General features: G+C 44.3%; 1 protein-coding gene across 2 annotated transcripts in view; it reads right to left on the bottom strand.

Moving 5' to 3' along the window:
• Positions 1 to 5,432: 5,432 nt before the first annotated feature.
• Positions 5,433 to 27,594, bottom strand: part of PDPN (podoplanin) — a 28,546-nt gene continuing 6,384 nt past the window's right edge. The window contains exons 2-6 of one of the 2 annotated variants that reach the window (XM_011232779.3): positions 14,631 to 14,734; positions 12,830 to 12,956; positions 8,823 to 8,861; positions 8,135 to 8,246; positions 5,433 to 7,152 (exon numbers count right to left, since the gene is read on the bottom strand). In XM_011232779.3, the coding sequence (XP_011231081.1) occupies positions 7,146 to 7,152; positions 8,135 to 8,246; positions 8,823 to 8,861; positions 12,830 to 12,956; positions 14,631 to 14,734 (389 nt within the window). In that variant the 3' untranslated portion in view covers positions 5,433 to 7,145. The remainder of the gene's footprint in view (positions 7,153 to 8,134; positions 8,247 to 8,822; positions 8,862 to 12,829; positions 12,957 to 14,630; positions 14,735 to 27,594) is intronic. The other variant, XM_011232780.3, reaches the window with a different exon arrangement.

The raw sequence follows: 27,594 nt of genomic DNA, 5'->3' as shown, positions 1-27,594 counted from the left end.
ATGATCTCATCTTGCCATCCTTACTTACATCTGCAAAGATCTTTTTTCCAGATAAGGTCAGCTTCACAGGGACTGGGGGTCAGGACTTGGACTTTCCATCTTGGGGGCCACAAGTCAACCCACTCCGGATGGGGTTGGCTCCAGTTGCTTTCTGAAGGTGATGCTGATAAAACAATTGTGGAGAATTTCCCAGTCGATACCAAGCATACTCCTTATTTCCTGTTTAAATGAGGAAAGCGTGCAATTTAATTTTGTGTGCCTGGAAATGTCTTTTTCATTTCAGAGAAGGTGACTATCACGAAATCTTTCCATTTTTGACAACTTCCCCAGAAGGATTTTGGACTCTGGATCCCCAGAAGGATTTTTCTCAGGAGTCAATTTTGCATCTTTAAATTCCTTTTCTGCTGTATATTAGAAAATCTGTCCCAACATCTGATATATCACATTGTACTTAAAAAAAGGCCTACTTTTAAATTCACTAAGTTCTATTTTTATTAGAAATAATTGCCTAGCCCCCAAAAATGTTGTCATGGAAGGTGGTTGAGACATTTCTATCATTTCGAAAAGAAACAGTAAATGTATTTTATTAAAATGTTTTCCTACAGGGAAAAAAAAAGATCAGGAGGTCATCTGAAGGAGACTAGATGGATGGGGACAAAAGATCATTTTGAAGTTAGTAGCCATTTACATCCAATTAACTCAGACCTTCTTCCTCTGAGCATCACGTTTATCAAGAGAGATGCTAAGCAATTCCTAGTCAAACCTGGATAATTAAGTATCCCAAACATGAACTCACTTTTACTTTTCCTGTTCCTAGGGGACAAAAATCCTGGATTCCACCAGGAACACGGAAATTCTTTTAGTATGACCCCATTTGTCAGAGCATGAATTCTGCAATTCAAAAATTGAGAAACCTCCTAAGTATCTATCGGCAGGAAAAGCTTAAGTGAGTGACGACGATCTAGGCTTGGTCCAGTGCTCGACACCAGCTACACAGACGCTCAAAGAGGATCCTTAGCACAACGTGGAGGGGAAAGCAAGTCTCAGGGAAGGATTCCATGCAGTTAAAAGTTGGAAACATGCACAACAATGCTGTAGCTTGATTCTGGACACCAACATATAAGATAAGGAGAGTAGAGGAAAAATAGTCCTGTTTCAAAATGCAATGAACCTGATTCAGGAGAACGGTCTATCTGGGAAAGGGAGCAGGAAGGAGCTGATGTCAGGAAGGTACCCAAGGGACAATATGTGCAGGGTTGTGTTTCTCAAAAAAAAAAAATGTAGAAAATATGAGAAAATGTTAGGGTTTGCTAGAGCGGAATGGTGGCCGTGTGGGGCTTTGCTATTACTCCCGGTATTTTTCTGTATGTGTAAAATATTTCATGATTAGAACATGAGTTCCCTATTTTCCACTGGCTGAGAAAACTGTGTCTTCAAAATGCACTGCCATCGAGCTGATAGGGCAACAACTGATTTTGAAAGATGATACGGGGGGGGGGCGGTCCTGGCTGACTCGTTGGTGGAGTGAGTGATGACTGATCTCAGGGTCATGAGTTCGAGCCCCAAGATGGGCGGAGAGATTACTTGAGAAAAAGAAAAGAAAAAAGACATGTGGACCAAATCAAGGAGGTCCAGAGAACGAGTCAAGATACCTGCACCCTGGTAACGCTTCAGGCACAGCGTGACTCTGTAATTTTAGGCACCTGTTTGAACCTCAATGTCTTCATCAGTAAAATGGGGGTAATCTCTCTTGCCTACTTCACAGGGAGGTAGTGAGAGTAAATGAGGCTATAATAAGTGGAGCAAGAAGGGGTTGTTGGAATAATTGCTGTTAATGACGGAGCAGTTACTGTGTTTTCCAACAGGCAGTAAACAGCCATTATTTTAAGGCTGATAACAACTCTATGAGGTAGGTATTATTTTCTATGGGTTTTATTTTTTCATGTAAAAGAAATAGTAGGCTCAGAGGCAGACGGTTTTCCCATGCTCTTCCTTCCAGAACCAACTGTCCAGAATGGGCAATGACGTGGGGTTGGGGGTGACCCAGGTGACCTGGCACAGGAAGTGCTAACCAACAGAGACAATGGTGCATGGCCAAGCAGAGCAGGGTTCCTCAGACATTGGCCAGTGGTGACAGAAACCCAAGATGAGAGCGGATGTTTCGGCAGCGTGGAGGTGTCTAGGGGACACCACTGGCCCCTATGTGACCGAAGTTGGGAGTTTGTGGAAATTATCTATCAGCAGAGGCCAGGAAGCAGGGCGGTGTTGGCCGGTGATGCGTAGGAACCACGGGAGGGAAATTCTAGATGTTCAGTACAGAAGTCCTGTTCTTTTCTTTCAAACCTATAATACCCACAGCCTTCCCCAGTGACTTGATGGCAACTCCACTTTCCAGTTACTCAGGGCAAAGTCGTCCTCCTTAGGGTCACTTGGACTTCTCTGCTTTTTTCATATCCCATATCCAACCCATCAGATAATTCTCTTGACTTTATCCAGATTACAGCCAGAGCCAGACCATCTCATGATGGCTTCACTATAGCCCTCTGGTCTGAACTACCAGCATCCTGAGCTTGGATTATCACATTGGCTTAAAAAAATTTTTTTTTAAAATCATCTCCACACTCGACTTGGGGCTTAAACCCACAACCCTGAGATTAAGAGTTGAGCCTTCTGCCAACTGAGCCTGCCAGACACCCCATCACATTGGCTTTTTAATTGGCCAGTTCCCAATCAGAAGTGAGAGTGATTTTTTTTTAATTCTTACTATTTTTTAAAAATTTTATTTATTAATTAAAGAGAGAGAGAGAGAGACAGAGACAGCAAGAGCGGGGAGGAGGGGCAAAGGGAGAGAGAGCATCTCAAGCAGACTCCATACTGAGTGGGGATCCTGTGCAGGGCTCAATCCCAGGACCCTGAGAGCATGACCTGAGCCGAAACCAAGAGTCTGATGCTTAACCAACGGCATCATCCAGGCTCCCCAAGAGTGATTTTTTTTTTTAATATGTCAGATGTTTATTTGAAATGACACACCTCTTCTCAAAGCCTTCCAAAGCCTCCCTGTTTACAAGCACATTCACCCTCTCTGGTTTGTCACCTTCCATTTTCCCCCAAGTCCATTCTGTTCCAGCCTCCTGAGCCTCCCTGCATTCCCCAAACCTCGGCGAGGCCTTCCCCACCCCCAGTTCCTTGCTCCGTTCCTCCACTTCTTCTCCCTTCCCCTGTGTCTCTCCCCTGCCTCTACCACCCACGAAGTTTCCACCTACTCTAGGACCTCCGTATTTGGGGTACAGTCTGTCTCCCACGCTAGACGGTAAGCTCCACGTGGGCAGGAATTTTGGTCAGTTTCATTTACTGTGTATCCCCAGCACCTAGAACAGGGTCTGAGAACAAATGTTTGTTGAATGAATGAATGAATGAACAGATTATTCTCCTCCAACTAGAGAATCCCTCTTTCTCTCCAGCAGCCCGGAAGACCTTGCTGACACCATACGTTCCCTTTCCAACTGGCCCTGTGCCGTCCACAGCCCCAGACACATCTACAGAGTGGGTGTGGGGAACAAGAGGAGGGTTCAACCGGTTGCTTTGGCCAGAACATTCCTACCCCTCTTACAGTCACACATGGTTTTAGTTGTTCAAACACACATTTCAGACGTCTTTAGTAGCCTCCGGTCAGCGGGAGGGAGCAATCACTTCAGAAACAACCCCGTGTGGCTGGCATGTGACTTTTTTTCTGAAAGATTTGCATCAGTGGGAAGGTAGAGGCAGTAGGAGAGACGGGAGCAGGAAAGAAAAAGCTGGAAGAACAAGGTCTCAGGATTGCGTACGGAATTGCCTCTATGTTGTCTGATTATGGCCGGGAGCCCTTAGATGTCAAGGCGGAACACACGGTGTTTTGAGTTAGTGTCTGGTAAGACGATCCCAGAGACAGCGGAAGTGATGAGGAACGCACGCGGGGCCACCGGCCAAAAAAAATCTCATGTTCTCCACGGCAGTGGGTCAGTCTTCATGCTTCGACTCTGAGATTTTATTTTATTCTATTTTATTTTTTTAAAGGTTTTATTTATTTATTTTAGAGACAGAGAGAGACAGAGAAACCATGAGCGGGAGGGGCAGAGTAGAGGGAGAGAGAATCTCAGCAGACTCCGTGCTGAGCGCAGAGCCCAACACGGGGCTCGACACCAGGACCCTGCGATCACGACCCGAGCCAAAACCAAGGGCCAGATGCTTAACCGACGCGCCATCCAGGGGCCCCCAACTCCGAGATTTTAAATTTTTTTTTGCATTGTTGCCCATTAACGGCGGCCACATCATTTACATTTATTGACTCTAAGAATCCAGGATCTATGACCCATTCTAACCTGATGTTAAGCTTCAGGAAGAGGACAGAGAAGTGCCATCTCTTGCGAAAGGCAAGTCCTCAGACAGACACACAAGTGGACAACTGTGTGTTCCAAGTAGGTGCCCAACCCAGCCATGTTTCGGGGAACTGCTTTCCCCACTTTAACTGGGCTTTTAATTAGTAAAAAAAAAAAAAAAAAAAAAAAAAGGTTTAATGTCCGAATGCACAATTTTCCCCATGGAAGCATTTGTCCCAAGCAGCCCCATGCCCTGAATACTAAGTAAATACGAAGGAAAATGCAGATAGATGCAGCAAGGAATTCAGTTGTTTGTTCTCTCCTGGGTCATTAAAGTGCCCTGTGAGGCAGAACTAAGTCTCTGGTTTTCAACTGGCTCTCCCGGATTGAAACAAAGAGGGGGGCGGGGCAGGGGGTAAAAGGAGGCTTTCGTCTGGCACAGTTAAGTTAAGCATGCCTGCTCGCAGGCGCCTCTGATGGGAGAGCAGACACAGTTGTTCTCTTGAACTTCCAGCAGCCCTGGCAGCTCCATGAGCGGGCGGGGCGGTTCTCTTGTGGGGGGAGCGGGTAAGGGAGTGACTGCGCACTTGACCTAGCTAAGAGCCCTGTTGTCTTTCTCTGTCTCTGGGGCTAGGTGGACATGGCTAGTTTTCTGTTAGACCAGGCAGAGCACTTGCAGCCAAGGGCCAGGGGGCAGTGAGATGTCCCAGGAGCAGGAATTTCGGAGGGACAGGCTGCCCAGGACTGTCAGGAGCAGGTGTAAGGGCTCCCTGGCCTGGCTCCAATCCAGTGCAGGGAAATCAGGAGCCAGGCAAGACCTTGTTAACCCTCTGAGATCAGAGGGCAAAAGAAGCTCTCATCCCATTCCTCAGTGTGACCTTCACCTCTCCACTTTGGCAGAGCCCTACGTCAAAGACGTAGTTGTATTTCTTTCCAGTGGAGGTTTTCCTGTAACCACTTACAGTTCCTTCCCGATCAAGTGAAGAGGCAGATGTTTCCATAACTGATAATCCTATCTGGAGCTGTTCTAAAGTGTGACCCAGATGGGATCTTTCCAATCAGAGGTCTGACTCATTGTTATACGCAATCATCTGTTTTATTTTAAAACATGTCTACACTGCATTGAGCACCAACACAGATGTGACCAAGAAACCCACAGTCCTGTCCCAGCAGGTGGCGGGTCCAGTGTATGACTTGGGGCGGACAGTTATTGTTCACAGTGAGAGAAAAAAAGAAGGGACACAAAAGACAAAACGGACTTTGTCCCTGACTCCTGTTCAGGAATCTAAGCGATGAAACAGAAGGATACATAAGCACACTAAGCCCTTCTAAAGCCCCTTCTCTCAATCAGCGGATGTTCCAATATGGACCCTGGGTTGGTGGACCAGCCGGACTTGGGTAACAGAAGGGCAGTCTGTTTAACATAACATCCCCGCGTTGCTGCAAGAAAGAGAGGAATGGGCGGTGCTTTTCCAAAGGATAGCTTACTTTTTTGTACAAGTTGAGAGGATGGCAGACCTGCACAACCACAATCGTGATGGAGAGCCTGCTCAGTATAAAAACTTTGTGTTTGGGGAAAAAGAAGTCCGCCAATCTATGGGAAGAAATGTACTGAGCTGGGTGGTGCCCACCCCAGATGGCAGCGTGGACTCCTTTACTTTGATATCTTTTCAACGACGACACCACGGAAGTGTGTGGTACGTGTCACGAAGACTGGGAATTTCTTTTATTTTTACGCCCAGGCTTTAAATCCACCTGCTTTCTTAAAATTTCTATCTTACAGGATTATTTTTGTGTCCCACATGTTTGCTCGGAGGCAGAAAGTAATCAGGCCAGAGGGACACACAGGGTTTCCTTCTGTTTGGGGACCACCATGGCTCTTGGTGTCTGGAACAGCTGGGCCTCGGGCGCCGTTGGGCCTCCAGCAGTCTCCCTGGCATCCAGGGCTAAGACTTCCATATTCCACAAAGCAGCCAATCTGAAGGGCTTAGGTCCTGGAAAGAAGAAAGGCTGCCCCAGGAGCTCTGGGGCAAGAGAAGAGGAGGCGGCAGGTAGGAGCAAATCTCTGAGTCACCAAGTCATCGCTGGAGAAGGCAATAAGCCAGCCTAGAGCCTGCCCGATGACCTGATTGTGAGAAACAAAATCCCTTCTCCAAACTATAGACTTCCTGTTTATAATCTAACATGGGTGCCTTTGAAATGATTTATCTGGGCCAGTGCAAGGCAGTTGTTCATTACATATTATACAAGTTCAGATTTTCTACTTAATTATTCACATGAAATTGGGCTTTAAAAACAGTCCAGCCTAGATTGGAATGTGTACATTTCAACAGCGCAGAGATTGCACAAGCTTATGCCACTTACGAACATGGCACTAAACTCAAGGACTCCGTTGGTACAAATATTTCCAGACACGATTGCATTTTAACAATAACAGAGAATGGTCAGAACGGAGACAGGATTATAATTTCTAACATCGATTGAATTATATTGTCTTAGTTACAAATCAGTGTACATGGCTTTGCTCCATTTTCTATGCATTTTGTCTTTTAAATCATCTTTTACAAAATTTATATTTAAAAATATTTTCAAAAGACAAATGCCTAGAGGAGCAAGTCTTGTGAATTGTCTTTCCTTGGGTTATTTTTGGTGAGTGGAGGGATCACCATGGATTTGGAGTGGGATCGCCAAGGGATTTCCATGGGTCATCTTCTCCCATGTGCTCAGGGATGGGGAAGTCGGAAACTCTCTTTTAAATGTGTTGGTAGAAGGGCACAATTCTTCAGCTCTTTAGGGCCTGTGAAAACAATGAAAAAGGTGACTGTCACTTCTCTTACTGGCACTGTAAATAGTAATCCTGTGAGTCATGGTTCTATTGTCCTTTTGTACAAATCTTGTAATTCTGGAACCTGGAGCTCTTCTCCTCTCCCCGCTCACTCCTCCTGCATGCCTGGCCCTCACACAGCCAGGGTCAGGTTCCCAGGCATTTCCAAACACATAAATCTGCGACTGTCTTGTGGGCTGTGTTCCTCAACCCCCCGTTACATAGCACTTGTCCTCTCTGCCACCCCCACCCCCTATAATATATCATCTCCCCAACAGAAATAAGAAAAAGTGTTCCTCTGGTTATGAATTTGATTCTTCTGAATTTTCATAAAGAGAAAGAATTCCTTCCCTTCGTCAATAATCACTGCTAGAAGTTCACTACCATGCGTGTGGGTATGTGCAGGGCAGGAGTGGAGGGAAGGGACCCCACCATCAGAAGAATTCTCATCAGAATGGTGTCCGGGCTCTGCAATGGATGCTCTGCTGAAAGCCAGCTCCCTCCCTCTGATGACTGGGAGCCGGGCAATTAGGTAACAAGTTGAAACTTGGTTTGGGTTTTCTTTCAAGTTCAGTTCGTTGAAAAATGAGGACAAGAGGTCAAATTTGGTTAGCTCTCGGTAGGAGTCAACTCAAAAGCCATCTCTGGCTCTAACTCTCTTCTCTTGGAATCTAAGAAGGACCAAGTAGATACCTGTTTTCCTGGGGAAACTTCAGACGTAGTCCTCACAGAGTTAAGGGGCTTCTAAAAATGACTTTTTAAAAAGTAAACTCTACAACCCAATGTGGGGCTCAAACTCACAACCCCGAGATCAAGAGTTGCATGTTCCACCCACCAAGGCACCCAGACATTCCTGAACATGATCCTTATTTAGGTTTCTATTAGCTCAAAGGTTGGAGTTCTAGATATGACTGCTCTCATTTACCTACCACATGGGTGTAAGTTATTTACTTACGAGTACCTTCCTGACATTTTTCGAACAACCACAATGATGATCCCACCAATGAATCCGATGGCTAGTAAGACTCCAACTATAATCCCAACCAGGGTCACTGTCGCCAGGCCATCTGAACGAGGAGGGAAAAAAAGCATGAGCCCCAGATAAATGATATGCTTGTGATAAAATGTCATTTATAAACAATACCCCTGCCCTGCCCCACTGAAGAGAGCAAATCACGTTCTAATTTGCTTCTCCTTATTCAGTGGGAGTTGACTTAGAAGAGATGAAACTTTGGGCTACTCTCACCCCCTCCCCTTATGAACGGAAAAATTCCTGAGTCTCAGAATCTATCAAGCATACCATTCATCCTGGGTGGCTTCACTGTTAATTATTAGGTAGTGTTTGTGTGCTGGATTAAATGAGTCCCTACTTTCATTCTTCATAACAATAAATTGTGATATGACACCATTCTCCATGGCTGTCATTAAGTGACTAGACTCATTTGTGGTTTGCATATTTTCAAATACAGGCAATTTTCTTTTCTCTCTTAGAAGAGGTTTGAAACTTGTTCTCAGAGGGTTCTGTATACCACTCTTGTTGACTACAATCCAGGAAAGAATGTAATTCATTAAAAGATTAGCTTCAAAGAAACATTTTTTAAAAAACTCCCATAAAAATACTTTGATAACAAAATCTAGCCTACCTTTCTCAACTGTTGTCTCTGTGTCTTCACCTACTTTCTCTGTAAAGAAAGAGATGTAATGATACAGAATTATTAGGATATAATAACTGTAATTTAACAATTGGCAAAAGATGAATTTACCCGAAGTGGAAGGTAGCAAGACACAAGCAAAGAATATAATTTCTTAAATAAATTGGATCAGAGGATTTTTAAGCAAGCTCTGACAGGATCCTGTCTTCAAAACTATTATTACTGAATTTCCGAACATTTCTTCACACCTATGGGTCCATAGTACTTTGGTGTACCTTACTTTTTTTCTCATCTACTTTAGAGAGCAGAGTCAGGGAAATTGACCCATAGGAATGTCCAAAAAGTCTCAGAGGTTTGGGTGACAAAAGAAGCCAAGGCTGTTGATTCTTGGTCCAAGGTCAAGACCATAGAAAACTCATCCACTGCGATAACGTTTATTTTGAAGGATTTTATTTTGAGAGCAATATACTCTAATTCTGGCAGATGGGTCCCAGACTGTGATTCGTCTTGTGATATCAGTTCCCTGCTTTTTCTTTAGTAGCAAAATCCATGTCTTATAAGGCAGTGATATGCCCAGCTAAGTTTAATGAGGGAATATACCCTTTGTGTTTATGTCACTGTCATGTTAGGATTTCTCTCTGCAGCCTAACATAGTCCAATAGTTACAATATGAATATTCTCATTTACCTATCACATGGGTTGGAGTTATCAACTTACAGTAAGTAAGCAATAAAGTTGTGAGTTTCTTTCAGATAATTTTACACAACGCCTATTTAAAAGTGAACGTTTTTGGTTGGGTTTTGTTTTTCCCATCACCTTCTTTGCATACCGAGTCCTTAACTCCTTTGGCTGGTGGTCGTTTACCTGGTTTGCAGATGGAGAAAAGTCAAGAGGCTTTCATTTAATGAGACAACAGAGAGAAGTCAATCAGGTCCCACCGTAGAACTGTGGTTCACGACTTGCAAATACACATAAACAAAAGCTTTTCAAATCAAAGGTGAAAGCATCATCTACAAGATGCTTACTTTTTCAAATGTATGGATTTGAAAGAAGTCTTTGTACCAAGACTCTTCAAAAAAAAGGCACCTTTTCAAGATAGCCCTAGGATAAGGGTTCCTGAACCCAGCTCTGCCAGCATGAGTTGAAGCCATGGCTCTGGAGCATTTACATGGAGCTCAAGCTGATGGTGCTATCCCATGATTAAAAAAAAAAAATGGCTCAAAGACTGGTGGGTCTGAGACCAGCCCAGAACAAATATATCATGGAATCATTCCTGAAATGTCATTCCTTTGGCTGCCAACTACCAGTAGAAGAAGGTCAAAACACGTCCTAACATGGCGGCTGTTGATTTCCAGACTTATAACACATCATTCTCACCATCAGTGACAACATTGGTCAGAAAACATATTACCAAAAAATGTGTAAGATTCATTACCAAATTAGAGCTTATTAGTTCTATCCTCCTTAGCTCCAGCCCAATTATACTGACCATAGTCATGAGAATGCGTCATACACGTGAACATCATCATACTTGGGTGTTTCACGGAAAAGACATCTGCTGCCCTAATAAAATCACTTCTTAAAAAACCAAGTGCTTGTAATTCCATTTTAACTCACATGTGAAAATTTCTTGGGACACTGACATATTATGTGGAAATGTGCCCTGAGTCACACTTTTTGTGACAGGGTGGGGCAGGAGACAGGGCAGGAGAGGAATCATGTGTTTTTCCAGAGAATTGAGATTTTTGTTTTAAAGGAATAGGAGAGGTATCCTGGTATGATGGGAAGAATACTCAACTTGGAACACTCCATTTTCAGCAGCTAATGAGCTGTCAACTCATTTCACAAATGATCAATTCTTCTCCAGAATTCTGAAATGTTTTCCAATGACCAATTATATTGATGATTCTTTCTTTGCTTAGCCCTGTTTGGTTCTATCTGGTGTTTATTTTTTTGTTGTTTAAGATTTTATTTATTTATTTGCCAGAGAGAGACAGCCAGCGAGAGAGGGAACACAGGTAGGGGGAGTGGGAGAGGAAGAAGCAGGCTCCCAGCAGAGGCTCCTGACGTGGGGCTTGATCCCAGGACTCTGGGATCACGCCCTGAGCTGAAGGCAGACGCTTAATGACTGAGCCACCCAGGCGCCCCTCTATCTGGTGTTTAAATGTTCACCATTTCTTCAGCATTTCAGAGTGACCTTTAGGCTTTATTTTCAAAGCACTTCGTAAAGCTTCCCCCCCCCATTGTGGTAAAATACACATAACATAAAACTTACTGTCCTCACCATTTTTTAATAGTTCAGTGGCATGAAGCACATTCACTCTTGTGCAACCATCACCACCATCCAGCTTCAGGACTCTTCCCATGTCACAAAACGGACACCCCATGCTCATTAAACACTAACTCCCCACCCCCTGGCACCCACCATCTTACTTTCTGTCCCTGTGAATTTGACTCATAGATGTGGAATTATACAGTAGTTCTCTCTGGGTGACTGGTTTGTTCCACTTAGCGTGATGTCCTGAAGCTTCATGCATATTGTAGCAGGTGTTAGAATGTGCTTCTTTTTAAGGGCTGAATAACAGTCCATTAAGTGTATATACCACATTTTATTTATTCATTTATCTGTTGATGGACATCTGAGTTGCTATCATGCTTTAGCTATTGTGAATGATGCTGCTATGGACACTGTGTGTACAAATATAATGCAATTTTTAAAAATTATTTTTAAAATAGGCTCCATGCCCAATGTGGGACTCAAACTCATGACCCTGAGATCAAGAGTCACATGCTCCACCAACCTGAACTAGCCATGTGTCCCAAATATAAAGCAATTTTTAAAAAAATCCTCAACAGTGCTATAGAGTTTTTAAAACCAGAGTGGTGATTGGGTCTAGAAATGTATATTGAGCAATAAAGTAATATTCTAGGTGTTCAGATACGTAACTGATTTGAGGAACCATTGATTTAGGCAAGGTCTTTATGTTTACTTTCATTTAAAGATGGAAACGCCTATCTAGATAAAATAAGATATAATTTTATATAAAAATGCTTGTTAGCGGGGTGCCTGGGTAGCTCAGTTGGTTGAGCGTCTGCCTCTGGCTCAGGTCTTGGGGTCCTGGGATTGAGCCCCGTGTGGGGCTCCCCACTCAATGCGTGCTTCTCCCTTTCCCTCTATCCCTCCCTCACTCATGTTCTTTCTGGCTATCTCTATTTCTCTCTCTCACATAAATAAATAAAATCTTTAAAATTGCTCATCAGCAAGCACTCGTTGCAGTTATAGGAGGATTTGTTTTTTCCCCTCTCCCACCCCATATACTACAAAATAAGGCAATTTTAAAATAAAAATCCCAAACAACTGCATTTCTCTTAAGAAAGCTCTAGAAATAGGAGGCTATCTCTTTCCATTGCTAAGCTATAATGGCAATGATTTTTCCTCATTCTCAGTGATGGTCTACACCTCAAATAATGGCGAAGACCCAAGACAGTGTTCCTTTTACACGGCTGCAGGTGCCGACTATGAATCAAAGTGCAGCCCCCAAACCTGGTAAGACTTGTTTAGAATTTCTTTTTCCATGTGTACAGACATGAACTCAGTGTGAGATGGTAAATATAAGTATAGAGTCTATTACAACTTACATAGGTTGGTCAAGGTTTCCACTCTTGGGTATCAACACAAAGGTCTTAGCGTAACATTGTATCAACTTACCGTCAACAACATGACACAAGTAGCCAACTTGCCCTTGTGGAGACATTATCAATTACTTGTCATTCAAAGGGGAGAGCTGTGTTCAGCAACCCAATAAATCAAATTCAATTTAGCAACCCTATGAACTGAATTCTGAACCCAGCACATAAGGCTTGGTTTAGAACTCACTCTTAGCATTCCAATACGTGCCCTACTAATCATTAGATTTGTTGGTGGATACTTGTTGGTAGATTTGTGGGTGGATATTGTTGGAAGATCAACACCTATTGGGGGCAACTGGTTTTCTTACCTGTGGGGTGACTAGTCACTACGTTCAAGGTTGTGGTGCTCTGGGTTTCTTCTTCAGCACGGACTGTGCTTTCGGTCGCCCTATCCTCTAAGCGAAGGTCTGTTACACCCTCTCTATTTATTGGCACCTATTAGAGAAAGAAATGAGGCAAAAGAGAAATAAAATCTAATGTTTTAAAATATATACTCAAACTTATAATAGAAAAGGACTTAAAGTGACATAAATATATAAAATGTGACACAAATTTATAAAGTGGAAACAAGAAAACAAACAAACAGAAATGACAGAGTAGGGACAGGAATGAAACCAAACGCACTCCAGAAAGAACTACCAAATATTTAGCATGACTAAATTGATTAATCTAATCTAATCTTAAAAATTGATTTCATGGGGTCTTCATTCTTCAAAAAATACCAGGTCACTAGGCTTTAATTCTTTCTCTCTCTTGAACTTGAATGGCATTCCCTGTTTTGAATGGTATTTTTCCCATATTTATCTGGTACATATTATGTTGTATCATCTTTCAATGCCCCCCCTCCCCCAATCAGAGTAATAACTGGCCTTTATTGAGAGCTTACTGTGTGCTAGGACCTTTAAAGACCTTCTCACTTACTCCATAAACAACCCTGCAAAGTAAATCCTATTATTAGTCCTACAGTCTGGACGAGGCCCAGAGAGATTAGACAACATGCCCAAACTCACATAGCCAACAAGCAAGAAACTTGTAAGTGATTCTGTGACTCCAAAGTTCATGCCGATGTAGCATTCGACAAATATGCCAGTGAGCACAGGCAACAAAATCAAACTTAAATGAGTGGGACCACATTAAACTTAAAAACTTTATGCATCACAGGACACAATCAGCAGAGTAAAAAAGCAACCTATGGAATGGGAGCTAATATTTGCCAATCATATACCTGATAAGGGTATGAAGAATTTCTACAACTTAACAAAAATCCAATAGCTTGATTCAAAATGGGCTAAAAGGGGACACCTAGGTGGCTCAGTTGGTTGAGTGTCCAACTCTTGATTTTGGCTCAGGTCATGACCTCAAGGTCATGAGATCAAGTCCTGCATTGTGCTCCATGCTGAGAGTGGAGCCTGCTTAAGATTCTCCCTCTCTCTCTGCCCCTCCCCCCAGCTTGCAAGCCCACACTGTCTCTCTCAAAACAAACAAACAAACAAAAATGGGCAAAGGGACTTGCATAGACCTTTCCCCAAAGATGATATACAATTGTAAATAAGCATATGAAAGATGTTCAGTATCCCTAGAGAAATACAAATTAAAACCGCAATGAGATTATGACCTCATACCTGTTAAGATAACTACTCTCAAAAGAACAGAAAATAATGTATTGGTAAGAAGGTAGAGAAACTGAAACCATTGTGCACTGTGGGATTGTAAACTGGTGCAACCACTACAGAAAACAGTATGGAGGTTCCTCAAAATAATGAAAACTAGAACTACCATATGACCTATTAATCCCAGTTCTGGGTATATACCTGATTGAAAACAAGGTCTGGAAGAGGTACTTGCACATCCATTTCTACAGTACTGCTATTCACAATAGCCAAGAGTTGGAAGCAACCCAAATGCCTAATGACCGGTGAACAGATACACAAAATGTGGTACAGACGTACAATGGAAAAATCAGCCTTAAAAAGGAAGGACATTTTCACATGTGCTACAGCATGGATAAACCATAAGGATATTATGCTAAGTGAAATAAGATGGTCATAAAATATCCTTGCCTATGATTGCATGCCTATGGAGCAAGCGCCCCTCTTCTTGAACACTCACCGCAGCTGTTAAGCCAGACTCATAAGGCTCTACGCTGGTGCCTGCCGTCACCATGTTATCTTCTGCACCTGGTGTTATGTCATCTTCTGGCCGGACTGTGCTGGCTAAAAAAGAAAGACTGGGTCAGGGCTTAAGGTAGAAATTGTGTGGGCAGACCTAACTGACCAGCTACAGTCAGATTATTTTCTTTACCTTTTCTTTTAGGGATTACTTTTGGGGGCAGGGGTGTCATTTTTGAAGCTTACCACATTCTCCTTGCTGCACCTCTGTCATAGGCAATGGTCTGGTTGTCTCCATAGCAAAGCAAAGGGGGATCAAAGTACAAAATGGTGAAGCCACCAGCCCCTCCCCACTGTGGCAGGGTGACAGGGGAATAGAAGCCTCACCTTTTCAGTAAAGAACCAGATTCTTCTGGGTGCCATTTCATACAATCGATTAGTGCATTCGGGTTAATCGAATATCATTTAAGGGAGCCTGGGTGGCTCAGTTGGTTAAGCACCTGCCTTCAGCTCAGATCATGATCCCAGTGTCCTGGGATGGAGTCCCGCACGTGGCTCCCTGCTCAGTGGGGAGTCTGCGTCTTTTCTGCCCCACCTCCCCAACTCATGCTGTCTCTTTCTCTGGCAAAAATAAATAAATAAAGTCTTTTAAAAAATTCTAGAGGGGCGCCTGGGGGGCACAGCGGTTAAGCGTCTGCCTTCGGCTCAGGGCGTGATCCCGGCGTTGTGGGATCGAGCCCCACATCAGGCTCCTCTGCTATGAGCCTGCTTCTTCCTCTCCCACTCCCCCTGCTTGTGTTCCCTCTCTCGCTGGCTGTCTCTATCTCTGTCGAATAAATAAATAAAATCTTTAAAAAAAAATTCTAGAGTCACCTGGAAAGATTTCTAAAAATACCAATTTGCAGGCTCTTTCTTAAACATACCAAATCAGAATGTCCAAAAGCGGATCCCATCTCTTAAAAATCAAGCTTGTTCTCCACTTAATTTTGAGACTGAAGTCTCCCTGAATGATGGGAACCACTGGCTCTGACCACAGACCTCACAGGTAAAGTCAACCTCTAATTTTATAGTTGAGGCTAATGTCTACAGGGGAGAGTCAATAATGTACATAACGGTGCCAAAATACCCAACAGAAATCTTAGTGCACAGAGAGCTGTGCTACTAAGGGACCTCAGTGCCCTTGGCCCGGGCTTTTCTGCATTAACACTGAGTGGATGACCCTGTTGTACCAATGGGAAAGAGGAGCAGGGGATGGGTGGAGTGGGATAACAGGTTGAATCCCGCACCAAGGTGGAGTGGGGGGAGCGGGACAGATAGCAACAGTGGCCTTTTCTTTAACCTCTGTCGCAATGATCCAGACGAATCACGACCAAGCAGGAGCATCACCTCAGCTCATCAAAAAACCCTTTCAGGAGTTAAAAATCTGAATCACTGGCCACGGGCTCCCTCCCCGTACTCAGAGTAGCTCTGGAAACTCCATGGCTAAATACAGTTGCAAACTAAGCAAGCATACACATCCCAGGAGCAAGAGGGAGGGGGTGCTTGGAGACTTCGTTGTGTAATTAAAGCATAGACGTTTGTATCCAGGCTCTGCTCAAGTCAGCAACCCAGTCCTTGCCTTAAGATACCTTGTTTCTCCCTATGCTTAGAAAGCCCAGCCAAAGGCACAGCAAATAAATATTGGATCATAACTTCTTTGCTGATGCATGGAGGGAGAAAGTCTCAAGAGTAAATTCACTGGTTCTGTGAGCCTTCTCTTTGCATCTGGAGTCCTAAAACAGTGCTGTCAATCAATGGTTTTTGATGAGCTCCCTAAGCATATGCATTTATTTTTTCATCTGGGGGGAAATGGCTTTTACCAGTTCGCAATAAATGAATACCTCAGTGCATGCAAATAGTTTTACTCCCCTGCTGGCGGCTCCCTGGGGTGGAGTGGGCAGCGATGGGCTCCCATCAGGATTTATGACTGTGGTGTTAGGCAAATGTTGAATATATTTATCGAGCCCAAGGGGGAAATATCCCTTTGCCAGGCAAGTAGTCCTTATTGAACACACACACACACACACACACACACACACACACACCCTCCATCCCATTTTCTTTTCTTCCCCTCCTGGTTTGAACACTTAACAAATCATCAGTTTTACCCATGTTTTCTGGAGGCTGCTCAGCAAAGCCCTGTGTTATATGGCGTCCTCCAACTTCACAAAACGAAGCACCCTTGCTTTTAAAAAGAAAAAATCAAGTGCTGAATGAAGTTGGTTTGAATTCTTTCATAGAAAGTTCAGCTCATTGAGAGCATAACTGGGTAAAAATTCCTTCTTGTACTTGGCCCACAGAGCCAAGTACTAAAATCACCGTGAATAGACAAAGGGTGTTTTATGAATGACACTCATGATTAAGATGTGTAGCTTTTGTCTCACTGCCCTGGCATTCTTTTTGCTCCATGGGAAAGTTGATCTTTAACAAGAGATCTTCAACTGTCCCCCTTATTATTTGGGTTGAAGGCTTTCCTGGGTGAAGAGTTCCTACCAGCCCAGCTGCCTGAGTTTCCAGCCAGCCATTGTCGCCCTTTTTCCCTTGACGGGTGAAATTCAAATGGTGTATTGATGCCTCCATTCCTCAATTCTTTGTTCCTCCGAAGACACGTGCGTGCACAGGCAACACACACAGCTGTTTACATAAGCGCAGTGATGAGCCTACAATAACAGTGTCTGTTCTGCCCCGGGTCCCCTCATGCTCATGTGAACACCTTTTCCTGTCTCACCCAGCCTCACCCAGCCGGCCGTTGGGGGGGGCGGTGTTTAGAACCAATGGAAGTTTCCAAATACGGTGGCAACCCATCCATTTGCTTTGGAATTTGTGAGTAGGTGTTACTCGTCCAAAAGCTAGGCCAAATGTTGTATTAACCATGAGAAGATGTGATAAATCAATTTTACCTTCAGGTTCTCAAGTTTAAGAACAAGCAAGAACTGAAGAGATATTTATGGGTTTGAAAGTACTAATTGGGAATCACTTTCACGTTCTCATTAAAGCCTGATCCCTCTAAAAAAATTATTCCAGTTTACGTATTTTTATGGGACCCCTTTCTTTTAAAATATTTTAGAATTTAGAACTGTTAATGTAATATTTATTTTTTGGCCATTAAAAATGTCTTTTTCTTCTTCTGTGACCATTTTTCTCTTATGGTATTCATCCTTTTTATAGTTTTGTATGTGTTTTTACCTTAGGAATATATTCTTTGTAAGAGCTGCTGCAAACACTTTTTTTTAAAAAAATAAGTTGGCATTTGCATCTCTCTTTTCTAAGTCTCTAGCTCCGTCTCCCTAATGAAGCATTAAGCTTGTTTTCCCCTTTGATGTCATACTTAGAAACCCGACCTCAAGCTTATGTGAATATTCACCTAGATTGTCCTTATGGTTTTGTTCTTATGCTGAATAGTTCTATTTGTCTTGTTTCTTTTGAAGTATGATGTAAAATGGGGATTCTATTTGATTTCCCCCCAAAAGATTGACCAGTAGGTCCCAATAAGCCCTCTTTCCCCCCAACTGCTTCAAAACTAGCTCTCATTGATTGAGACAAATGTCGTCTTTCAAATACCACGTCGCGGTCATGGGAGCAACCTTTCAGCACAGGGCCCAGCTCAGATGGCTTGCACATTGCCTCCTGCCCCCACTTCCATACCACTCTCTGCCTATAGATTGCTCCCAGAACCCACTCCTAAATCTATGCTCCCTTCACCATCTGCTCCCCCTTCCTCCTCAAGTCTGCTAACTGCTGCTGAGTGAATTCAGTACCATGGGTGTAGGGGTGTAGAGAGTGAGGAGAAAGAGTGGGCTACTTGGACAGAAGTGCATGGAGGTCTTTCCAAGTTGTAGGTTCTATTTAACATGGGAAGCCCAGCTTTATAACAACACCCCCCAGCCCCCCCCACCACCACATAGGGTTTATTTGTGTATTACTTTTTGACTGACTTCATTTCAAAATGGCCCCGTGGGTGGGTTGCACTGGCATCGTTGTCCCCTTTATCAGATTAGGAAAGTGAGGCCAACAAAGATCTCTCCTTGACCAAATTCTAGCTGGGCTTCTCTGTCCATCCTGGCAAGAGTCTAGCTTCAGCAAGAACCCTGCTAAGTCAGTTGAGAGAGAATGCTCCCACCTGACCACATTCCCCATCCCCTACCTTTGATGTCCAAGTGGTAGGCCTGCCTTTAGCAAGAATCCTGTTGAGCCAGTTTCGCAAGAACCACCCCCTACCCTTGATGTGTTCTCTCCATATTTTTCCATCCCCCTCCCCCACATACTCTGCTTCTTGGTTATAAATCCCCAGCTATCTTTGCGGTATTTAAAAATGAACCCCTATCTCACTCCCCTATTGCAATAGTCTTAAATAAAGTCTTCTGACCGTTTAAACAAGTGTCAGAATAATTGTCCAACATTGGGAATTAAATGATTTGCTTAGTTCACCTGGTCAGTGAGCAGACACAAAGCCAAATGTTTTAACAGCTCATCTGTGTCCTCACCAACACCACAAAAGACATTTTTGTGCTACTGTGGCCACAGTGGGCCAGAAAGCCCCCTGGCTCCTCCCTGGGTTCTGACATCCTTCCCTTCACCGTCTCCCCCAATTCCTTTCATAAATTCTAATCCTGGTTGTCAGAAGCAACCGCTTCCTCTGCCATCGCATGTCCTTTTATGAAATCCCATCTGATTAGAATCTTCCAGTCCAATTATTTAGGAACCAAAATCTCAGTTTACTCCAACGAGTCCCTTCTAGGACTAAGCTTTCTGATGTGGTAGATTACAGAAGGCAGGTGTGACATGCCATACTAGAGTGTGCCTCTTTCCCTTTCAGCAGCAGCTCTCCCTTGCTCTGCAAATTAAGGCAGCGGTAGTGATCAAGACTGGAACCTTCCCAAGGCTCACCTCTATATCCCCAAATATTCCCTGCTCACCTACTAAGTGCTGGGCCCCGTTCTGGGCACTAGAGACGGAGGAGTGAACAAGGTGAGGTCTCTCATGGTTTTGGGTACTGTTGGGGGTGGGGGTGGGGACTCACAACAAGCAAACAAGGAAAATCTCAAGATAGCACTCTTTCTTTCACCCCGAGATCTGCCCTAAAGGGCGCTTTCTTGGGGAGGCCTTCCCCCACTCCCCATTGAAATCAGTACACACCCTCACGCACATGCCAGAGTACTCAACCGCTCATCGTGCTGTGTCTTCACTACCTGGCTGTCCCATTAGAACAGAAACTCAGTAAAGGCTTTTCACCTCAATGTCCCCCTGGCCTAAAATACCTGGCACATAGGAGACACTCAGTAAGTATTTGTTGAATGAGCAAGTGGATGCCAGATGGGAAGACATGGTCTAATCTGGAAGCCCAGAATGAGCTTGGGGCAGTGCACACTCAAGAAACAGAGAGCGGTCAGTGGGGCTGGATGGAAAAAAAGAGATCGAGGAGGTGTGCAGGGCCAGTCTGGTGGGGTTCTCCTTTCAACTGGTGTGCAAAGGGAAGCCAGTAGATGACATCTACTGGAGTGCTGTGTGAATGGGGCTTGTGTATCAGGGATGGCGCTGGGATCAGACGGAAGCAGGGCGACCACTCGGGCTATCCTGCTGTCCCGGCAGGAGTGGCTGACGCTTGCACCAGGACAGTGAAGTGGCAAGGCAAAAAAGGAGACAGGTAATGGCCGGGACGTATCTAGAGTCATCACCTACCAATAATCAGAAATAAATGCAAAATCTTGGAGCTGAGAATTCATTTTCCCACGTGTTACAGCTCTGTGGAGAAACAACATTCCGGGTATGAATGGATGTACTGAGTATATGATGCTGAGCCCTTTACTGGACTTCCCCCTTGTTTTATTAAGAGAGCCACAAATGTGCCCTCCGTAAGTTCAAGAGCCTCTGCTGTTTCCATGTCCACGTGAGGGAGATGCTCCCCGCTGTCCTCTTTCTGCTGACTCGAAACCTCAAGATCAGACAGCGGGAGAAGCAGCTTCCATGGCATTTCATCTTGAAACAGGAAAGTTGATTTTTTTTTTTATATTTCACCTTTTCATATTTATTTTAAATTAACTGTATTTTTCAGATAATAGTTTTAATGATACTTTTATTTTTTTAGCTACACTTTAAGATTTTTTAAATTTAAAGTCAATTAACAGATAGTGTATTATTAGTTTCAGGGGTAGAGTTTAGCGGTTCATCAGTTGCATGTAACACCCAGTGCTTGTTACATCACGTGCCCTCCTTCACGCCCATCCCCCAGTTACCCCTCCCCCACCCCCTCCACTCCAGCAACCCTCAGTGTGTTTCCTATAGAGTAAAGAGTCTCTTAGGGTTTGCCTCCCTCTCTGATTTCATCTTATGAAAGTTGATTTTAAAAATGAAGAAGTCACAAGCTGAGTTACCCTCGGGGTTTTCAAAGAAAACCTGCAGCGTCAGCCAACAGATTGAGGCAATCTTCCATGTTGCCTGCGGTTTTCTAGCATCTTGAGCTGTGCCAGCATCTCACTGCACGATTAAGCTTTGAAGATGGATGACGACGGGGCCGCGGAATGGTTTTTGTGGCCACTGAGAAAGAGACGGCTCTTTTTTTCTCTTATGACATCCTAGGAAGTTCTGGTTTTCCCCTGTAGGAGCGACTGTCAGATAATTAATAAATAATGAATCCTAGCATTTCCACCCCTCTCGCCTCCCAATTACATTTGGGATGAAGCAATGCTTTTGGAGAGAGGTCAAAACATCTATCTGGAAAACAAAAGCAAAAATGCCAGCTTTTATTCTTTTGCCCAGATGCAGGCTTGTGCCTATCACCTTTCCATCATGTCTCAATATCGCACTCAGAAGCCTGAAAATAAACACACCTAGAGCTGTGGAAAGGTGCCAACCTGGAACATTTCTTAGCGCCCTGCAGACCACCCGTGTCGACGCTCAGATCTTCAGACTGTCCTTCATCTCACTTCAAATGGCCCAGATTTAGCTGTTTGATGCTGCTCCCTTAGTTACCACCAAGGTGTTAGGACTTTGCTTTTCTTTACCACATCTTTTGAATCATACAGGCTGGCCCATCCTCTGACCTTGTGAAGGAGTCTTGCCTTGGAATATTGAAAACCACTTGCTGACCCAGAGCTGTGTGCCGGCCTTCAACTCCTGGCAGATGCTGGGCTGCGGTCAGGATAATCACTGATGTGGCCAGTGGGTTCCCCTCTGTACCCTCCCTTTCCGTGGCTCCTGGTAAATTGCTTCCTGGATCAAAACTGCGGCCATGGAAAATCTAGGCGGCTCCTTGAAGGCTCAGCCCAGCCACTCAGTACCCCCACAGGACCCCTGATTTTCCTCCAGGATGCACAGTGCTGCCCTAACGCCCACACTGCCCCACAGTCCCAGTGCTTCGCACCATGGTAAGTATTCAGCGGATGTTTGTTGAATGACTGACTGAAGGAACACACAGATGCCCAAGTAGGACATTGCTTTCGAATTATCCCTTATGTGACAATATTCCTGCTACTGTCCGCTGCGCTTCAGTCAAGAGTTGTTAAATAGCTTCCCCGAACGTGGCTGCAAACAGGACGACCCACCTCTGAGCACGAGCTCTGTGGCTTTGCTGTTCAATGTGCAGTGAACACTGTCCACTCGCTGCGTCCCACCCTGGCAGCCCCTGCAATGCCCAGGCCAGTGCCGAGCCAGGATCACCCCCTGTCAGCACTGGGGACGTGTGCTTCTCCCGTGAAATTCAAGAGAGACGTGTCAAGGCTGAGATCAGACAAGTGTCGGCGGTTCTTCTGGAGAAATCAGAAGAAATGCTACACATTAAGATCTGGAGCAATGGGAGCGCCTGGGTGGCTCCGTGGGTTAAGCATCTGCCTTCAGCTCAGGTCATGACCTCGAGGTCCTGGGATTGGGCTCCCAGCTCAGCAGGGAGTCTGCTTCTTCCCCTCCCTCTCCCCTTGCTTGTGCTCCCTCTGTCTCTCTCTCTCAAAAATGAAAAAATAAAATCTTTAAAAAAATAAAAAATAAATAAAAAACATTAAAAAAAAAGATTTGGAGCAATGTTCTCTGACTTCCTAGAGGGGGCATTATGTGCAATGCCCCAAGAGGCGGTATTCTGAAGGTCTCTGCAGCTGAACACGAGCAGTGGAGAAAGGAGAGGGGCCCCTGTGGCTGGGGACTCAGCTCTCATGTCCGTAGCAAGGACTCCTAGCAAGTCCCTGGCAGGTGGAGGGAGCAGGACCTGCAGTCCTCTAGACATGACACCAGACTTCCCAGCCGCCTGCAGCCTCTCTCCCCTGATGGCGGAGAATCAACTGTGGCCCACTGTGTGCCCTTCAAAGTTATTTTCCATGACTATTTAACAAGTAGGTTTTATTTTATTTTATTTTATTTTATTTTATTTTATTTTATTTTATGTCCAGTATACTTAACATACATGATATTATATTAGCTTTAGGTGAACATCTTAGTGATTCATAATTCTACACATTAGTCAGTGCTCATCACAGTCTGGGCAGCCTTAATCCCCTCCACCTATTTCCCGCATCCCCCCACACCCACCTCCCCTCTGACAACCACCAGTTTGTTCTCTGTAGTTAGGATTCTGTTTTTTGGTTTGTCTCTTTTTTTCTTTGTTTCTTAAGTTCCACATAGGAGTGAAATCGTAGAGTATTTGTCTTTCTCTGACTTATTTTACTTAGCATTATACTCTCTAGCTCCATGTGGTTGCAAATGGCAAGATTTCTTCTTTTTGTGGCTGAGTAATATTCCATTGTGCGTATCTACCACACTTTCTCTCTCCATTCATCTAATGAATGGACACTTGGGGTGCATCCATATTTTGGCTATTGTAATTAATGCTGCAATAAATATGGGGTGCATGTATCTTTTCAAATTACTGTGTTCGTTTTCTTTGGATAAACACCTAGCAGTGGAATTACTGGATCATATGGTAATTCTATTTTTTTCTTTTTTGAGAGAGAGAGAGAATGCAAGCAGGGAGGGTGAGGGGCAAAGGGAGAGGGAGAGAGAGAATCTTAAGCAGGCTCCATGCCAAGCATAGAGCCCCACTTGGGGCTTGATCTCAGGACCCTGAGATCATGACCTGAGCCAAAATCAAGGGTCGGACGCTTAACCAGCTGAGCCACCCAGGTGCCCCTGTCATTCTATTTTTAATTTTTTGAGGAACCTCCACACTGTTTTCCACAGTGGCTGCAGCAGTTTGTATTTCTAAGTAATAGCGACTGCTACTTTGAACTTGTTGGAGGATGTACGAAACATGGTGCCAGGCACTCCCTCCCGATCTTTACAAAAGCCTTACGAACTAATGTCATTCTTATTTTGAAGCTGAAGATGGTGAGGCTGAGAGTAAATGGCCCACGTAGCCAGCAAGTGTCGACGCAGGGATTGGACACTGGATCTGTCAGACGCCAAACCCCGCTCGAACCTCCGTGTCACACAGGCTCCTTGTGTATTGGTCACTTCTCCGCAGCGCCCCTCCTAGTCTCTCTCCTCCATGTGGCGTGGGCTGGGGTGGCACCGAAGTTGCTCTGTGGGCTTCTGGATGCCAAGGTCACCTGCAGTTTCATCCTTCCAACTCCACTGTCCATCTAAACCCTACCTACGCGCCTAGCTGGCCCAGGTGAGATGCCTCTTCCCTCCGAGGTTTCCCAGGGTGCCAAGAGAAAGTAATTCCCCTAAACCAGAACGAGGCTTGATAACACCAACACTGACTACTTTTTCTCTACTAGCATCTATATGCTTCCTGAGACCAACGTCCCATTCTGCTACAGGTGTATGGCTCAGCCACCGGGATGACCTCTGAGAGCTGAATGAATGAATACGTGAATAGTCACACTTTTCAGCATTCACAGATCGACTTGCCCGCTCACCCCCAACCGCATTTGGGGCTCAGAACTCCTCACATGTTAAAACTAGAGGCTGCTGGGTACAACCTCAATCAAGATTACTCAACCTGGGGAGAGGTTTTCTCTGTTGACCAAGAGCAGAATGTTCTCGGGAAAAGAGGAAATGAGTTCAGCTTTGCGAACTGGAATCGACAGCTCTGTAATAACTTTTCTGGAACTAGCTGGGTCTGGTGGCCTGTTGGAAAGGCCACCTCATACAGAGGACAGTTTAGTGCATGAAAAATCAAATGACTAAAAGCTGCTTTGAAAGTCCTGCCCCGGAGCTGAGCATCTCAATGGGGTGGCAGAGTGTTCGGGAAATCACTCGCCATCTGCTCGGAAACTGCGGTTCTGATTCACTCAGGGCTGGCAGCTGAGCAGGCCCTGATTTTGCAAGAGTGAAAAGAGAAGCCCCTTTGGCTCTGACCTCACCATCCACCCATGCAGCTCACAGACAGCCCAGTTGTGCACCGAGGAGGATGAGGCCTTACAGGAATGTGCAGAATGTGGCTGTGTTTCCATTAGCTGCCCTTGGCTTTGATCCTGAGCCCGGCTGGGGAGTTTGAAGTGGGCTGGGGAGTTTGAAGTGTGCTTCGGTAGATATTTAAAAAGGAATTGTTCTTAGCCAGGGGGAATCTCTTCTGACCCTCCTTGCCATCTTCCTCCCCGTGTTCAGGTGAATAGGGAGGAGTTCAGGCAGCAAACTGTGTCTCCAGGGCATACTTCTGTTGTCATTTTGATTATCTTTCCAGGTACCCATCAGATACATCCAATTGGATGTCCTATGATTACCTCAAAGTCCCTGTGTCTAAAACAGTGCACAAACTTGAACTCCTTATAACATTGCTTCCAAACCTATCGTCCCTCCAACCTGATTTTTATATTTCTTTTTTTTTTAAAGATTTATTTTCTTTTATTTATTTGACAGAGAGAGACAGCCAGCAAGAGAGGGAACACAAGCAGGGGGAGTGGGAGAGGAAGAAGCAGGCTCATAGCGGAGGAGCCTGATGTGGGGCTCGATCCCACAACGCTGGGATCACGCCCTGAGCCGAAGGCAGACGCTTAACCGCTGTGCCACCCAGGCGCCCCTGATTTTTATATTTCTATCACCTGCCTCTTTGTCGTTTCTGCCCAGCTTAGATCACTGTGTTTCCTCCCTCTTCCTCCTGACAAATGTTTACTGCGTACCAATCATGTGTTCTTTTAAGTGCTGAGTAAGACATGGGTCCCGCTCTCTTCTCTAATGGGCAAGAGATGTACACAAAGAACTAAAATGCAGTGATGATAGTGGAAGCAATCTTGGAAAAGAGCAAAGTAGGAGAACTCACTTCCCAACTTCGAAACTTATTACAAAACTACAGTAATCAAGACTGTATGGCGTTGACATAGTGATAGATGTATAGAAAAATGGAATAGAATTGAGCGTCCAGAAATAAGCCCATCCATTTATGGCTGGTTTTTTTTAAAGATATTATTCATTTATTTGAGAGAGAAAGCACAAGTAGGGTAAGAGTCAGAGCCTCGAGGAAGCAGACTCCTTTCTGAGCAGGGAGCCGGATGTGGGACTCAATCGTGGGACTCGATCCCGGGACTCCGGGATCCTGACCTGACCCAAAGGCAGACGCTTAACGACTGAGCCACCCAGTTGCCCTATAGGTTGTTGATTTTTGACAAAGCTGCCAAGATAACTTGATGGGAAAGAATTGTCTTTTCACCTAATGGTTCTGGGACATTCGGACAGCCCCATGCAAAAGAAGGGAGTGGGTACCCTACTTCATGTCACATGCAAGAAGTGACTCCAAATGACCTAAATGTGAGATCTAAAACCACACAACTGTTGGCATAAGAGTAAGCCTTTGAGACCTTGGCTGAGGCAATGGGTTCTGAGGTATGACACCAACAACACAGGCAATAAAAGAAAACAACAGATAAATGAGACGTCAAAAATTTTTAAATTTGTGATTCAAAGGACACCATCAAGAAATTAAATGGGAAGGATATTTGCAATTCCTATGTCTAATAAAGGTCTGGTATCCAGAATATATAAAGAATTCAATAATAAAAAGACAACTCAATTTCAAATTGGGAAAAGGATTTGAATAGACATTGCTCCAAAGCAGATATGGGGGCACCTGGCTGGCTCTGTTGGTGGAGTGTACCACTCTTGATCTCAGGGTTGTGAGTTCAAGCCCCACACTGGGTGTAGAGAGTACTTAAAAATAAAATATTTTAAAAAAGGAAGATATGTAAATGGCCAAAAAGTACATGACAAGATGCTGAGCGTCATTATTCCTTAGGGAAATAGTCATCAAAATCACAATGAGATACCACTTTATACCCATTAGGATGGCTACCATCAAAAAATGAAATGAAGCAAAACAACAGGAAAATAACAAGTGTTGTCAAGGATGTGGAGAAATGGGAACCTTCTGCAGTGCTGGCAGAACGTAAAATGATGCAGTCACTTTGGAAAACAGTTTGGCAGTTCCTCAAAAAGTTCATCACAGAGTCACCATATGACCGGGCAATTATACTCCTAGGTATAAACCTGAGAGAAATGAAAACATACACCCACATAAAGATTTGTACACGAATGTTCATAGACATTTTATTCATACAGCCCCAAGTTTAATAAAATTCTGACACATACACTACAACAGGAATGAACCTTGAAATCATGCTGGGTGAAAGAAGCCAGGCACAGAAGGCCATATATTGTCTGATTCCATTTATATGAAATACCTAGGTTAGGCAAATCCAGCGACAAAAAGCAGATCGGTGGTTGCCAGGAGAGGGGAAATGGCAGCAACTTCTAATGGTTTAATTATTCAATTCATTTCTTCATTTAAGATTTTATTTTTAAGTCATCTCTACACCCAACGTGGGGCTCAAACTCACGACCCCGAGATCAAGAGTCGCATGTTCCTTCGACTGAGCCAGCCAGGTGCCCCTGACTACTCAATTTCAAAGGGTTGATTTTATGATCTGTGAATTATCTATCAATAGAAAAAAAATTTTTAATAATGTTGTGTTGTAAGAGGTGAATAGTAGGAACTCAGGAAATGA

This window comes from Ailuropoda melanoleuca, chromosome 11, assembly GCF_002007445.2.
Source record: "Ailuropoda melanoleuca isolate Jingjing chromosome 11, ASM200744v2, whole genome shotgun sequence".
In the NCBI taxonomy this organism is placed as follows: Eukaryota; Metazoa; Chordata; class Mammalia; order Carnivora; family Ursidae; genus Ailuropoda; species Ailuropoda melanoleuca.
Note: the sequence above shows the minus strand (reverse complement) of the source record. Positions and strands in the feature narration are given on the sequence as shown.